Raw genomic sequence first — 17,487 nt, 5'->3', positions numbered from 1 at the left:
TAATCGATACGGATTTGAAACATTTGTCAATCGAATTTATTAATTTATGATGATTTTTATTCACAAGTAATCAATGCATTCGATTCTAGATGTCAGATTTCGATTTTTAGAGTAATGTCTCTAGTATTTAAAAAGAAAAAAGGTTTATTGACACAAAATTGTAGCGACGTCAGTTCTTCAATTCAGAAATTGTTTATTATGTTTAGGATGGTTTATCAGTAAAATGAAATCTTAAAATTACTTGTATCGGTCATTATTTTTATAAATATGTAATCGTAATTGAAAAAAGTTAAGCAAATGTGCAGTTCTAACAAAACGAAATATCATGTTATTCTATGTCGTCGTTACTAGGTTACGTTGTTGAATTTTGTTGAACTGTCAAATGTTGCCTATTAAAATGGCTCTACTATAATGTTTTTTTTTTATTTTTATTTATAACAGAAATAATTCACTGTGTACACTCAAAATGGTACTCAATGAACCGGGGGTTGGTACACAGTGAACCGTGTGTGCAAACAGTGAACCAAGTCAATAGTTGAAGCATTATAATGATAGAATTATAAAAAAAAAAAAATTGTTAAATAAAACTCTCAAATTTATTTAAAGTACCTATTTATTTGTAGTAACAATCAAAAACCTTTTTTTCTAAAAGAGTTACCTAAAATCGTAAACATTTATAAAATCAACATTAAGTTTCTTAGAAATCAACCTAGGCTTTTACGAAGGCATTATACATACATACTGACAACAAGTTCGTAAGTAATTTAAAGATTTAAAATATAATTTTCTTAATCTTTAATTAAGAAATCCGAAATGAGATCTTGTTTACAATCAAGTTTCTAAAGTAATACTAATCAGTCATTATTTTCGTTGTATGACAATAATTATTTTCTTCAGCCTTTTAAAATAAAAACATAAAAATTAAACTTTAATAACGCATGTTTAAGAAAGAGATATCGACGGGAAATCTGTTAGTAGTTTGACATCGATTGTTATAATTTTCAATTTTAGGAAATGCAGAATATACTTAATTTCCGCAGTATTAACACCAGCCGTATAAGGTACCTTTGGATTGATAAATTTCTGTTTAATCTTACTTTTTAATTTTAAGTATGAGACAAAAAAACACAATCTTCTTCACCAGCTAAAACTTCAAGAATTTTACTGACGTAATATATTTTTTCGTTTTTCGAATTAAAAAGTATTATGACGAAGTCATTTTCACGGGGACTTCGTTTAAGTGGTGGGAAATCATCACTCGGAACTATATCATCTTCATCAGAATCACTCGTAATCTCATTAATCTCACCACCAGAAGATGATCCACTTGCCTGAAATTCTTCTAGATCTTCATCTGAAGATTCAAATGAAGTAACGTCGTTTACAAGTATTTTCCTTCCCTTTGAATAATTTATGAGTAACTTTTTTTACAGCATCAGTCTTTGTTTTTTTAGACTTCTTCTTTTTCTTTTCTGCAAGAGCGAGCTTGCTTTTCTTTTCTGAAGAAATCTTCCATAAACTTTTTGAAGATTGTCAAAAATTGATTTGACATTGGTTGGATTGAATTATGTGGCTCGTGCAGTACTACACGCTTCAGCTTTTTTAATAGGCAAATCAGGTTGCCTTTTTTTCAAACGTCGTACCACATAGCCAGTCCTAACCCGCTATTCCCCTTTCTTTCCAACTTTTAGGGTATGCCAGTTTATTTATTTCCGCCATTTGCAAGGCGAGTTTTCTACACTCTTTGGTGTTTAAACCATAAAATTTGTTAGCACCATCAAGAATATAAGTCTTTAGACTTGTTTCTAGTTCCTTCATGAATATTTTATTTACGCCATAATTTGGTACCATCGAAGCCGACTTGGTTGCTGGTTAATTTTATCACATATCATCTCAGTGTTGGATATGGTATGTTGCTATCTGTTGCTATCTTTCTTAAGCTCATACCGTTGAGATGTAAATCGACAGCAGCCTTCATTGCTACAGGTAGGTGGAATCCTTTTTTCTTAGCAGATCTATCTAAGTTCAGCCCATCCTGAAATTTTTATTTTTTTTAGTGCGTGTAATAACTATAAGTGTGTGTAAATAAAGTAGGTACTTACAAAAAACAAATTTTCTGGGTAAAACTCAATCTACTTAGACCGCTTTCACACTAGCATTTGTCCAGCGTAGGCGTTCGCTCAGCGCTGACGCTGCGCCAACGCGGCGCGCCAACGATTTTCGAAAATTCACTTTAAAAGTTTTGAATTTGACCTCATATTCGTTAATAGCTACTCCAATAACCATGAAAATGACACCCGTGACGAAATTATGTCAAATTTTCGTCGGTGCCATCTTGGATTTTAGTTTTGACCTCGTATTGGTTAATAGCTACCCCAAAAACCATAAAAATGACACCCATGACAAAAAGATGTAAAAATTTTGTTGGTACCATCTTGGATTTAAGTTTTGACCTCATATTGCTTAATAGCTACTCCAAAAACCATGAAAATGACACCCATCCCGAAAAGATGTCAACTTTTCGTCGGCGCCATCTTGGATTGTTGTTATGACCCCATATTTGTCATACTCATACAGATCGACTAATATCATAATAGTCTTCCTACTAGTCTACTTCAAAACTTTGCCGCTATTCCTACCCATTCAAATCCTTATCTTACTAAGAATTGCTTTACCACACCAATCTATTCAACTACCCATAAAAAGAGGATCTCAGGCGAGGTAATTTTTAAAACATAATTTTAAATTACAAATACCTAATTGGAATATGAAACTTTTACAGTTTACTTTATACGAGTAAACTGTAAAATCTAATATTAAGACCCGATTTCACCAATATTTTCTAAATCAGAGATTTATTAATCGAGCTTCAAAACAAACATGTATTTTAACATCGTTGTCAACTCTTCAGGTCCCAAGAAGGAAATCTAACAGCCGATTATCAAATCGACCTTTAACTGAGCGACTCACGAATCATTCATTCGTATTTTAAACCGCCCGAAACAAAATGTCATAGTTGACAATGCCATAGTTTCGCACATTAGGGCTATTTGTTCTAGTTGTATAATAACTGTCATGTTTGGTAATTCGACTAAATTGAGATGTTCTAATACAGAATAAAATTTAATAATCATGTACCTACCTATAGTCTGGGATACATCGCCCATTTTTGCGAGTGATTACTATCAAGCTAATTTTCCGTGTGTAGCTTTATTTTGAGGAGACGCCCAATAATTTCCTGTACGGAACTCTCGATTGTGTCGAACAAGGATAAAATATGTCGATTCTATGGTTCTCAAATATTTATTACTAACTGATTTTTAGAAAAAATATTTGTCCTACAAAATCTATGGTTTGATCAAAGAGTCCCCTCTTTCCAATGTGTATCGATAACGAGGTCATCATAAATGATTACTAACCAGCTAATTTTTTTTTGTTCACTTAGTTAATATTTATACAATTCAACAGACATATTGTCCTACAAATTGCGTGGAACGTTATCCTGATCCTACGCTTAGAAATTGTTGATACCACAAAACCATTTTTTTCATTACTAACTGTAGGACAAAAATATTACATAATAGGTTAGTGTGTTCTCTGCCCAAATGAAACAACGTCCTACAAGAAAACAGGTATGTATCACTAGTCCGACAAGAATTGAAATTATTTCGTTTTCCTATTTGTAAAATAAGATACAGTGAAAAAAGCTTTTTAAAATTTAAACAACTTTATTTTTTAGTAAACCAGGTACAAAAATTTGTGAACATAAAAGTTAATCTTCATCAGATTCATCTGATAAATCTTCGCTACTAACATCGCTGTCATTTTCAACTGTTTCACTTTCCTCACTCGTGATATCTGACTCTGTAATAACATGAAAAAATTAAGTAAATTATATAATAATGAATAATCAATCATTAAATAATAAAAGTATTATTAGGGTACCTTGTAAGTCAGAGGATAATTCTTCAAATGATGGACTTTGGGGACCATCAAACCAATAATATTGATATTTACCATCAATTATTGTCCATCCAAAATTTTCTGGCAATTTTTCCGTGGGGCACCGCAAGTGTGCATTACACCATACATTGCAGATGAATACAGTTCGTTTAATTTGTTGCAACAATTCTTGATTTGTTGGTGGCAAACTGGAAGGATCATATCCTACGATTTTTTGTTTTAAAATTTTTTCATCGTCATTTTTTGATTTATACCCTTTTTCAAATAACCCATACCGTCCTTTGTTCAGATCATTTTTTGTTTTTAATGAATACATTCTGCATAAATACTCTTCAATAATTTGAACTACCTCATTCGTTGTTGTTAATTCTGTATTTTTAATTCGTAGAATATAAAAAAAAGAAATTTTCATTTTGCTTTAAAATACTGAAAGGTTTCTTTTTTCCTTTACGAAAGAAAGCAGGATTGAAATCATTCCCTGTAAAAATATGGCATATGGCGAGTGAACAAGATAATTGATCTCCAAGCTTGGCATAAATTTCATTTATGTTTAACCCAAGCAACACAATTTTTTTTTCAATTTTTTGTTGAATTTAAATTAACGATTATTAATTTTTCTAACTTCTTTTAAATTTGTGAAAATAATCAAATCGAGATATTGTATCATTGCTACCTCTGTTAGCTACCACAATTGAGAATTTTCGCATAGGAAATAGTTGGGCGACTCATCGAAACGAAGCTATTCACGAAGATTCAGCTTGACAGTAATTATTTTTATATCAAGGATCTGTACTACAACTTTTTAGCGTAGGACCGGGATAACGTTCCACGCAATTTGTAGGACAACCTGTCTGTTGAATTGTATAAATATTAACTAAGTGAACAAAAAAAAATTAGCTGGTTAGTAATCATTTATGATGACCTCGTTATCGATACACATTGGAAAGAGGGGACTCTTTGATCAAACCATAGATTTTGTAGGACAAATATTTTTTCGAATAATTTAGATAATTATCTTGAGATTGAACAAAAAAAAATCAGTTAGTAATAAATATTTGAGAACCATAGAATCGACATATTTTATCCTTGTTACCTCAGTTAGCTACCACAATCGAGAGTTCCGTACAGGAAATTATTGGGCGTCTTCTCAAAATAAAGCTACTCACGGAAAATTAGCATGATAGTAATCACTCGCAAAAATGGGCGATGTATCCCAGACTACTAGTAACTTTTACGTTTACTGGTTTATATGTCAAACGATTTGGTCGTTACCATGGTTACAAATGTTTGATGTTATTTGGAGATTGTTTTGTTGTGATTTTTCTTGTGTTATTTTAATTTTATTTTGAGTTGAATAAATACAATAATGTTGAAGAAAAATCGCGGTTCAATTTCACTTAGTAGAAGGTAAACTGGATCTGGTTTAAATTACGAAAAAAAATTCGGAGTCCGAAGGAAAGTGGAGAGATCTCATACTAGAAGAGCAATTAACAAGAAAAATAAAGACAAAGATAAAAGAAAGCAGTAAATTAATAGTAAATTTTTGTTCGTAATAACCTAGTATCTAGTTGTTATAACCAATTTATTGAATGATGTTGATAGGTACAATCTAAAGGTACAATAAAAATGTTTTATGAAAACACAAGTTTTATTTATTTAGGTAACATGAAAAATTACATATTTCTATAACAATGTCACATTTAAATTAAATTAGGATCATCATCATCGTCAGCCCATATACGTTCTCACTGCTCACTCACTAGGTTATTACGAACAAGAATTTGAATTTGGTTATTGCTAGTTGTCCGCTAAACGGATAATTAAAATAACCATTAATCGTCCGATTATCGGATGAATAAAATAATTTAATCGTCCGATTATCGGATGAATAAATTAATTTAATCGTCCGATAACATCTATTTATCTATATTCACGAACATAGATATACAAATGCATGGAGTGATTATGTACTGGTACCTGAGCATCTATTGGGGATCTTACCTTAATTAAAAAATCTGTTCAATAATTTTTTTTTAACGTGACCCTTCTGTCATAGGTCCAGTAGGTACTCATAAAAAGCATATAACTACGGTAAATTAATGTAAACTTTCCCTATTTCTTTAAATTTAATAACTCTTTTACTTTAGATTTTTTTTCTAAAGACATTCTCCTAGCTTGAGGAAGATAGTCAAATAATTCTTTTGTAACCAGGTGATTATGCTGTAAATTTCTTGATGAAATAAATAAACTGTTTCCAGCTTTCGATACATTAACGCTAAATGAAGCCGAACATTTTTTTTGAAAAGTACTTGACTCTCTTACTCCTGTTCCTTTTGATATAAACTTTTTCCCTCCATTAATAAAATAAATAAATAAAATCTTTACAATAGATTGGGGTTCAGGCCCCTTACTAGGTATAACCTGTATTAAGGGGACCTGTTCCTTCCCTAGGATTGATCCCTTGCATGAATTAAAAAAAAGAGAGAAACATAAATTTAAGAAAGTAGAAAAAGTTAATCCAAAGTCCAAAAACAAACAGTGTGTGTATGGATGTATAAGTATGAGTGTGTTTATGTGTGTGTATGTGTGTGTGTGTGTTTTTTTTATTTTTTTTTATAGAGGGAAAAAATACCGTTCAGGTCTAGATCTGTGACCTGGTATGTCGGTCTCGATCATGGTCTCATGGTCCCTACCGACTAAAACAACCCTCTTTCTCCAGTCCGTATCCCCGCGGGATGGCCGTTAGGCTTTACTTCACGGGGGGACGTATGGCATTGCTGCTCTTCTTCTTAATTAGGTATTACGCCACAGCTTTTCGCATCTGCTCCTTTCTTCGTTGGTCTTTTAATACCTCTGTTGCGAAGTTGCTTGTTGCTTCCCATGTTTGCTTAGATGAGAGCATCGCTGCTACCAGCGTTTTAGGACGAACGTCTGCTCCAATGATGTTTTTCCAAGTCTGCCGAGCTTCCTGGTAATCTGGACATGCGAAGAATACATGCTCGGCGTTTTCGTTCTGTCCGCTGCATGTTGTGCAGTCTGGAGAGTCTTCGTGTTTGAACCGGTGCAGGTATTCTCGGTAACAACCGTGCCCAGAAAGCATCTGGGCCAGGTAGTAATTAACTTCGCCATGTTTGCGGTTGACCCATGATTCAATTTGCGGAATGAGGCGATGGGTCCATCTTCATTTAGTGGAGGTATCCCATATATGTTGCCACCTTTCGATACTCCTTCGTCTTTCATCCGTTTTCAACTCAGCTATTGTGAGTGTAGTGTCGGTTTTCTTGCGATTGTATAGGTTCTTCCGTTCTTCTGTTAGGACTTCAATCGGAAGTAGTGTGTGTGTGTGTATGTGTGTGCGTGTGTTTATGTGTGTGTGTGTGTGTGTGTGCGTGCGTGTGTGTGTGTGTGAGACTATTTATTATAATGATCTAAATACGAATTAAATTTTCAAGACTGTCATAGTCATAATTTTTAAGCCAGGTTAAAACCGTTTTTTTGAATATATTCCTATTGAGAGCTTTAACTTTATGTTTTTCACTTAACTTATTGTAAAATCGAGGGGCTAGAACGATCTTACTGCAAATTTACTTTTAAAAAGGGAACAGGGCATCTCTCATTACGTGTATTCCCTTTCTGTAAGGTGGGAAATGTACCTATGTGATATCTGTGATGGGGGGTTGGGGTTAAAGTTGATAAGATATGAGATTGGGATTTGAGATATATTTATTTGTTCACTATAAGGATAAACTTATGGGATGAGGTGAGATCTAGGATGGAGCTCCGCCCGGTGCGGAATCCGAATGCGAACTAACTTATTTTGTGGTAAAATAATTAATACATTACAATGAAAGGTGCAAAATCGACGCGTTGTATTCCGGGAACTTGTATATTGTCTGTACGATGTCTTAATCGTACATGTTCCCGGGGGAGGAAAAGATGAGGGTAAGTAACTTGATGAAAGATGAACTTAAAACTAACAAGGTGATAAAACAATTTAGAGTCTATTTATTAAATGATTGTGTTAGTTATGAGTAAAAGATGAAGATACATTGATAAGGTTACAAGATTTAGTAACAATTGTTTTTTTTTAATAGCGTTACAGAGATTCACTTAAGTTTGGAAGCGAAAACACTCGAAAAATTGGGGACGAGGCTTGGTCATGTTTATTTACGCGCACATCACACTCACTAACGCTTATCACACAATCACTTGTCACCGGGGTTGGAGATGGCCGGGTGGGGACCGCGACGCTGGTCGCAGCCTCCACCGCCGGCTCTGTTGGAGCTCGTCGACGACGCAGCTGTCTCCAATACGTAGTTATTGCCACAACAACCAGAATTCCAATTAATACATACTCATTCAGCTCCCATATGAAATGAATCACTCATAAATAAAATGTTATTATAGAATTCCAATTCGCTGAACTCGTGCTCAAGCTGTAATAATATAGCGTCGCATTGTGTTAGTTCTTCTTTTATCATGGGACATATTGTTTTGAGATATGAATTCTTTGTTTTCGATGTTTTAATTTCTTCCTTATCGTAGATTCATTAATAGTATTTATATTTGTAGCTTAACAATAGATCGCTTCATAGTAAGATAATCATAATCATCACATTATTTTATTATGTAATCTCTTGTAAAGGGATCAAAGATTTTCGATATTTCGGTCAAAAATTATCGCTTTGTAGGATTTGAGATCAAGATTTATTCCGCCGTAAACTCGTACTTAAGTTGGCGCCATCTAAAAATTAGGATTTGAAGGTCTTGTTGCAGTTTAGGCGCTCTATACATGAGATCATTAAGGGTTAATCCATTTAAAGTTTTCGAGGAAGCGTTGAACACAACTCGCAAGGCTGTATAGCATAGCATTAGAGCGGCAAATACCATCCATAAGAATTTCAGAATAAACATCAGCACCTAATAATATATCAATAAAATAAAATAAAAATTGCCTACTTTTGTAAAATTCTGAGTCGGCTAATTTTATTTGATCAAGCGTGGACCAATCAGGTTTTTGTATTGTACGGCTTGGTAAATTCCTCACAAGCTTTTTCATTATAAACGCATCCGTTTCAAAGCTGAAAGCTTGTTTACTGATGACATGCACTTCATGATTATTTTACGATTACCATTATTATTTTTCTTTCCAATACCAGAGATATATCCATTGCATTTTTGACGGGGTACTTTTAACAGTTTTGCGGCGTTTATAATTGAGATATGGGAGCCCTGATCTAGAAGCGCTCTCATGTTAAGGTAAGATCCATCTGCTGCTTGAACCTTGACAATTGCAGTAGCTAGTAATATTTCGCTGGGGTCACATGGAGTGTATATTAATGTGTTCATGTTTTCTTCTTGTGGGCGTAAAGGTTTCGAACGAGGCACGTGGAACCTCGAACGGGACGCTGCTGGTGTCATATTTTGTGACGTGAAACATTCGTGTAAAAGGGTATTATGATTTTTATTACATTGCTTACACAATATCCGTGAAAAGCATTTCATTCCTTCGTGGTAATGTAGGCAGTTGAGGCAAAGTTTCATGTTTTCAACCGTTTTTCTTCGCTCATAAGGATGCATTTGTAATAATAATAATAATAAGGGCGTAGGGATGTGACGACCCCATCGCCCACGGTTGGAATATCTATTGTCTATGTGACAATAGATATTTCACCCGTGCAATCAGTCAACCCGCAGGACACCTTGTGGCGGGGTGTCGGGGAGTAGCGACCCCGCGGGAACCGAGTGCTCCCGGGGGAGGACCCTGTCTTCATCTCCGGCTTGCCTTTACCGGCCGGTCGGAGTGAAGTCTGACGAGGACAGGACCCCCCACCTCTGGCTTGCCTTAACCGGCCGGCCAGAGTGGAGTCGCGAGAGCTTTTAGCTCGAAGGGTGGATGCGAATCGTAAGTGGCGAGTGGGCACGTGATGCTGGACCCTCAGGGAGCGCGTGATCGTAGTTTAAAGTCCAGGGACGCCTCTCCACCCTTAGCTGCTCACAATATGTTGCCCCCTTGTCGCACTATTGCAGCGACTTATTTCGGGGGCCCATACAGTGAGAGGGCGAGTCACCACCTGCCAACATATTCTTACTTTCTTTTAGTAGAAAGGCAGGTGCCATAGTTTCCCATAGTCCCCAATACCAGTCCACTTAGCATCCCAATCCATAGCCCGGTTTATTTTGCATCCATTTCTCACAATAGTCCTACATCGGCCGCGGACTGCCCAGGGCTGTATCTCTATAGTGCAGTTATGGGCAGGCTGCGGCTGGTGTCCCACAACACATTAAAATTCTCAAAGGGCCTCTGCGTGTTGGATCCGTGTCCCCACGTAAGCCTTCCAAAGATCCGGGTACCGTCCTTATGGTGGTACCCGAGTATTATGGAAACGAGAAACATAATAATAATAATGTCGGACATGTATAAAGGCGATGTTCACAAGAATTGCACATCGGACACCGCTTGAGTTTTACATTTGTTATATTACTGGAATACGTTCGTTGCGAAATAGCATGATTTGTAGAATATGGATTATTAAAACTTTGTTTAAATTTATGATTATAGTTTTTAGAAAAGGATGATTGATTATTATAGTTTCTTAAATGTGTATGCTGATTGGATGGTTGATTAAATGCCTTTGTAGTGTAGCTTTCATGCTTTTTTCGTGAGGTCTCTAGCGTCATAAACTTGGTTTCTAAATACTGTAAAAAGTCTTGCAATACAGGTATCTCTCTGGGCGACTTTAAGGATTGCATGTAATCATTTTATGTCTCTGTGTCTAACTTCTGAGATAATATACAAACAAGAAAAGGGTCCCACGATGATACGTTAATGCCAAGGTTTTCAATTGCATTAATGCTCTCATATGTAATATCGTGAATCCGTTTAATATGTTGATATGACTGATATTGAAGGTTAGGGATATTTAAGAGGTTATTAAGGTGAGATGTAAAGATTAATCGTTTATCATAACGATGACTGAGGATATTCCAAGATATAAGATAATTATCAGAGCTGATTTGGAGATGTTGGATCATTTTTTAAGGCTCGCCCTTAACTTTACTCTTGAGAAACTGTAACTTTTGTGTATTAGAAAGTGACGGATTATTGTGGATAGTTTCCATAAATAGATCTTTAAACGAAACCCATTGCATGTAATTTCCTTCGAATGTAGGCAGCTCTACTTTTGGGGTTGATTTCTCTATATGAGATAGGGAATACATCTTTTCATTAATATCTGTTTTTAACTTATAGTAATGTTTTTCCTAATTAATTAATTTATTTATTCAAATTAAATACACACAACAGGCCACGATCTTGTCGGGTCCATAGGCGCCACATCAATTTTACGAGCAGATCGCAACCCAACAACATGTGTACTTGCCGGAACTGTGGTGAGTTTTGTCCCCACCACTCGCGGCGCTGGCGGCGGTACCACGTGACGGGCTTAAAACTAGCACCATCTAGCGACTTCACGGGGAAAAAGGCGATGTACTCTCTCATAATGGACTACGGACGTCAAACGGAACACATAATATGGGAATTTATTTCTTATACTCCATATATCTAACTCCATATATCTTAAATCTAAAGTGTTTGCCAAAAAACCAACTTCTCTAGTGCATTTAAAAGAAAATATCCGACACGAAATGGCAGCCATCACTGTGTCTACTTGCCGAGCTGTCATAAATACTGTAATTTTAGTGTTCGATTAAAAGAGTGCCGTGAACGCAATGGACTGCATTTGGACGATATTATTTTTAAGAAATAAATTCCCATATTATGCACTTTAATAATTAATAAACATTTTTTTCAATACACCACTTACTTTTTTTTTATTCATCCACAAAATATAAACTTTCTTTTGAGACACCCTGTGTCTACGCCTGTTAATTTATAATAGCAATCGCGCACCCACCATCATAGATTATCATTTTTATTTTTATTTTATTATATCGGGTAGAATGTATTTTTTACACTTATCTAAAATACTTTGTACAAAGGTGTGTCGGTCTCGAAAATAAATTGTTTTAAAACGAATATTGAGTTTCCCTAAAGAAATTCCAGTTCCCAAGCCTAAAGCGGGAACAATTTGGCGACCGTGACAGGACCAAAAACGGATGAGTTATCTACACATCTGCGCAATCTTTTTGGGACTGATTCCTGCCGAATGGGATACCTAACCTGCTCGTCTGAACAACGCCACATCTAAAGTGTCGTGCCGGAGTGCAGCTCAAAATTCATACAAAGTTAAGTGCAAATCCTTAATTCCTTCCGTTCCTCACCATAAAACAATTTAAATTATAGCAATTGATTTATTACCTAACCTATTCTCACATCCTCACGCCATATTCCCTTACGTAAATCGTAATTAATTTGTTCAAAATTGAATTCATTTTTTGTTTACAACAATCTCGTATAACATCGCACCTTCTCGCTTATAAACTCGACTTCGCCGAATAATTTCAGGAGCCGTCTTCTCAGGCGACTAAATATCGCTCGCACGATCTTCTGCGCAGCAGCTGCGTGTGAACAGCAGCCCGGCTACCAGCGGCAGGTTCCACCAGGCGAGGAGCGTGAGATAAGCATTTTATTTCTTCCATAATTTTATCAAGCTTGTTGACGTGCATTTAAATAATTAATTAATTAAAAAAAATTACATAATTTGAAAATAATTACATACTTCCTTTTCCTAACAATATTTAATTAAACTATTTTACAAAATGTCTACGGAATCTAATCAAAAGTTATTAAGAGATTCATATTCAAAAAGGTCTGCTATTAAAGGCCAAATCACAAAATTTAAAAATTATTTGGACAGAATTAGCGAGTCCACTTCAATGGATGAAGTATTAATGGCTGAATTTAAATTGAAACTTAGCAAATTTGAAGCATTGTCAACAAAGTTTGATGTGTTGCAGACTGAGATTGAGGTTCTTAATTCTGAAAATATAGATTCTGAGATTGATGAAAGAGACGACATTGAAAACGATTTCGTTCAAAATATTGCTTCTGCTAAAATAATGATTAAACAATATGATAATTTATTTAATGACAACGAAAATCGTAGGAAATCGATGGGCAATGAAGACTCTTTCCATCAAGACTCAAATATTAGATTACCACGAATCGAGATCTCAAAGTTTAATGGTTCATACTTCCGTTGGCTAGAGTTCCGCGACACATTTTCAAATTTGGTTCATAAAAACAAAAATATTACTGATATACATAAATTTCATTATTTACTTTCTTACCTTGAGGGTGATGCGGCACGGATTGTCTCTAATCTCGAAGTGTCAACAGCAAACTACCAGGCAGCCTGGACGCTACTTTGCGACAGGTATAATAACAAAAGACTTCTTGTTGATCATCACTTAAATTCTTTACTTAACATTCAATCTTTAACTCGTGAGTCCGACAAGTCATTGCGTTTTTTAGTCGATCATGTTACAAAAAATCTTCGCGCCTTGTCTAGCCTGGGTCAGCCTACTGACTATTGGGATGTACTTATAATATTTATTTTGTCTTCTAAATTGGATAAATGTACTCTTGTTAAATGGGAAGAGTATCGAAATACTATTGATGACATTCCAACTTTGCAACAATTTCAAAGATTTTTAATCAACCGTGCAGATGTGTTAGAATCTTTAAATCGTAATAAGGTTGGCACTTATAATGAATCACAAAATAATTCCAAATTACAATTCACGCCACGTCCCTCACAACTAAATTCACAAAAACATAATAAATCTGATAAAAATAAAAATACTAATTCATTTTCTACATCTAATCAAAATGTTTATCTTTGCATAATTTGTAACGGAAATCACAGAATTTATGACTGTCCTACATTTAAATCTAAAAACATTCAAGATAGGCTGTCGTATGTTAATAAATATAAAGTATGTCGAAATTGCCTCAGACAAGGGCATCCTGTCAGTAACTGCCGCATGGGTTCATGTCGACAATGCCAGCAAAAACACAACACTCTCCTCCATAGTTCTAATGATGACGTCACTGCCAACTTAAGCACAGATGAGCAAGTTGAACCAAACGAATCTGTAGCAGCCTTTTCTAGACAAATGTCCAATCATGTTCTCCTATCTACAGCATTGATAGAAGTTTTCAACCCTATTAATAAGCAGGTAGAAAAGGTTCGCGCTCTCTTGGATTGTGGCAGCCAGTCTTCATTTATCACTAAATCCCTGCAACGAAGAATGTCACTAAGAACTAGCCCAGTGCAGGCATTAAATGTCATTGGGATTGGTAATAATTCTTCTAATACAGTGTACGAAAGCTGTCTCACTCAAATAAAATCTGTAAATAGCAACTACAGCGTTACTCTTTCATGTCTTGTTCTCAACGAATTGACGGGCCGCTTACCTAAGACCCCAGTTGATATTCAAGCTCTCAAAATACCTAATTCTATTACTTTGGCGGACCCTGAGTTCTACAAGCCAGCTCCGATTGAAGTTTTAATTGGAGCAGATATCTTCTGGGACATTCTAAACAGCGAACAGCTTTCTTTAGGTCCTAATAATCCTAAATTGCAAAACTCCAAATTCGGCTGGATAATAGCTGGCCCAGTCAACAATTATTTTAGTAAAGAAACTATTCATTGCAATCATGCCAGAATTGCAAACCCCACTTCTGACGAAATTCACAAAATGCTCACAAAATTCTGGGAGCTTGAAGAGCTACCCCAAAAAACTGTTCGAAGTCAAAATGACTTTGCAAGCGAAAAACACTTTCTAAATACCACCACTCGCTTAGAAAGTGGCAGATTCTGTGTGAAGTTACCCCTAAAGGACTCACCTGACTGCCTCGGCGATTCATACTCTCAAGCTAAAAAACGATTCCTAAATCTTGAGAAAAGATTGAGACGAAATAAAGAACTAAAATCAAAATACGTTGAATTCATTCGTCAATACGCTGATATGGGCCATCTATCTGAATCACCTACTCTTATTCCAAATCCATCATATTTTTTGTGTCACCATGCTGTCATAAAGGAAAATAGTGAATCTACCAAACTCCGAGTAGTGTTCGATGGCTCAGCCCCCACAACCTCTGGCTTCTCTGTCAATGACATCCTCATGCTAGGCCCAAATGTTCAAGACTCTCTTTTTTCCATTTTAGTGAGAGCTCGGCAACATAAATTCATTTTGACAGGTGACATCGCCAAAATGTACCGTCAGGTTCAAATTGAGTGTTCAGATCAAAATTTGCAGCTCATATTATGGAGAGAAGATGAGTCTCAGCCTATCAAAACTCTGCGACTGAGTACTGTCACTTACGGTACCGCAAGTGCCAGTTACTTGAGCACGAGATGTCTTTGGCAGGTTGGACAGGAATGTGGGGACGAAAATAATCAAAAATATCATTCAGCACGACTTTTATGTCGATGATCTAATCACCGGCTGTGATGATGAAGATCAACTTAAATACCTTCAAAATTCAGTTTCAAACGCTCTAAATTCAGCTTGTTTTCCTCTACGAAAGTATAAAACTAATTCAAAAAACTTGTTTCAAAATTTACACGAAATTAATACAGAACATTTGACAATCAGTGAGTCGTCGAGCACTCTCGGACTTTGTAGGGATCCATCGAAGGATGCCTTTAGTTTTCCCATCGAAATTCCACTTCATAGTGACAAAATCACAAAGAGACTTATCCTCTCAAGTTCATTTCGAATCTTCGATCCCTTAGGTCTTTTGAGCCCGTGCATTATTCAACCAAAGATTTTGCTCCAAAAACTGTGGCTCAAGGGTGTTGAGTGGGATGAACCTGTGTCGAAGAAGACTTACCTGAAATCAATGTCCATACAGCCGTCGAATCTGAAATTAATTTTGATTTTAAAAAATATTCTAAATTTACAAAACTTCAAAGAACTTTTAGTTACATTTTACGATTTTTACACAACTCTAAAAAACAAAATAAAAACAATAAACTCACCGGCATTTTATCAATTGACGAATTAAATAATTCTTTTAATTTTATTTGCATGCTGTCTCAAAAACAAACTTTTACTTCTGAATTTGATAAGTTGTCAAATAGTAAACCTTTAAGCCCAAAGTCAAATATTTTATCGTTATCTCCATTTTTTGATTATCAGGCGAATCTTATAAGAGTCGGTGGCAGGCTCAGATCATCTGAATATAAATTTGAAAAGAAGCATCCCATTCTTCTAAATTCAACTCATCATGTGACGAAGCTTCTATTTGAACGCGAACACGTTCGATCTCTGCATGCAGGACCGCAACTTCTGTTGTCGATTATCCGCGAGTCTGTTTGGCCTGTCAATGGCAGAAAACTAACTAGGCGCGTTGTCAAAAACTGCGTTACCTGCACACGTCTTCGTGGTCAGACCTATAATCCAAAAATGGCTGACTTACCTGCAAATCGCGTCAACGTTGACTTTCCCTTCAGGTCTGTTGGAGTGGACTATGCGGGCCCTTTCTTCATTCTAAATCGTAAAGGACGCGGTGCTAGAGTAGTTAAGTGCTACTTATGTCTGTTTGTGTGTCTGCGCTTCAAATGCATTCACTTAGAGGTCGTATCTGATTTGACAAAAGACGCTTATATTATGACACTTCGCAGATTTGTGGCACGCCGTGGAAAGCCAACCGAAATATTTTCCAACAACGGTAAAAATTTTGTTGCTGCCGCGAAAGAATTAAATAGTTTTCTAAAGGCTAATCAAGAACCTCTGTCTGAGTTTGCTGCTCAGGAGGGAATAAAATTTTCTTTTATCCCCGCTTACGCTCCTCACTTTGGTGGAATATGGGAGGCCGGGGTTAAGTCCGCTAAATATCATATAAAGCGAGTCATGGGCAATACCCATCTTACGTTTGAAGAGCTTTCGACATTGTTTGCTCAAGTAGAGGCTATTCTCAATTGCCGTCCTCTATGTCCCATGTCATCTTCCCCGAATGACTTCCTATCCTTGTCCCCAGGGCACTTTTTAATTGGAAGACCATTGAATGCACTACCGGCTCCTTCATTGGATAACGCTAAAGAGAGCTCCCTGGATAGATATGGCAGACTTGAACAAATCCGCCAACACTTCTGGAAGAGATGGCAGAAAGAGTATATATCATAAATGCAACTACGAACAAAATGGAAGATTGACAAATCAAAATAAACGTCGGAAACCTCGTACTGCTTCAAGAGGATAATTCTCCACCACTTTGTTGGCGCATGGGACGTATCTTTCGATTATTCCATGGAACAGATGGCGTTTGTCGAGTTGCGGACGTCAAAACTACAAGAGGTTGCGTTCGAAGACCTTTGGTTCGACTGTGTCCTCTGCCCACTTCTGAAGACCTTCAAGCTTGAAAACCTACGCTTTTCACCGGGGGGAGGATTATGTCTACGCCTGTTAAACTTATTATAGCAATCATTCGCTTCAACAACATAGATTGTCATTTTTTATTTATTATTTATTGGCCGGGTAGAATGTATTTTTTACACTTATCTAAAAACTTTGTACAAAGGTGTGTCGGTCTCGAAAATAAATTGTTTT

General features: G+C 36.0%; 1 protein-coding gene and 1 pseudogene across 1 annotated transcript; both read left to right on the top strand.

Moving 5' to 3' along the window:
* The first annotated feature begins 8,190 nt into the window (after nucleotides 1–8,190).
* LOC123705325 lies at nucleotides 8,191–15,369 on the top strand. The gene is made up of 3 exons (XM_045654067.1): nucleotides 8,191–8,276; nucleotides 12,431–12,537; nucleotides 13,835–15,369. Exons 1-3 carry the CDS (start codon nucleotides 8,191–8,193, stop codon nucleotides 15,367–15,369), a joined length of 1,728 nt encoding a protein of 575 aa, XP_045510023.1.
* A 919-nt stretch (nucleotides 15,370–16,288) lies between these two features.
* On the top strand, nucleotides 16,289–17,487 carry LOC123705121 (annotated as a pseudogene).

Source organism: Colias croceus, chromosome Z (assembly GCF_905220415.1).
Source record: "Colias croceus chromosome Z, ilColCroc2.1".
In the NCBI taxonomy this organism is placed as follows: Eukaryota; Metazoa; Arthropoda; class Insecta; order Lepidoptera; family Pieridae; genus Colias; species Colias croceus.
This window is presented reverse-complemented; position numbering and strand designations above follow the sequence as displayed.

What these genes read in the sequence shown, in the direction of transcription:
- LOC123705325 (XM_045654067.1), top strand. Translation starts at nt 8,191, where the DNA reads ATGGCCGGGTGGGGACCGCGACGCTGGTCGCAGCCTCCACCGCCGGCT. An exon ending in GACGCAGCTGTCTCCAATAC is followed by an intron (nt 8,277 to 12,430) that starts GTAGTTATTGCC and finishes GAATAATTTCAG; the next exon opens with GAGCCGTCTTCTCAGGCGAC. An exon ending in GGTTCCACCAGGCGAGGAGC is followed by an intron (nt 12,538 to 13,834) that starts GTGAGATAAGCA and finishes AAAACATTCAAG; the next exon opens with ATAGGCTGTCGTATGTTAAT.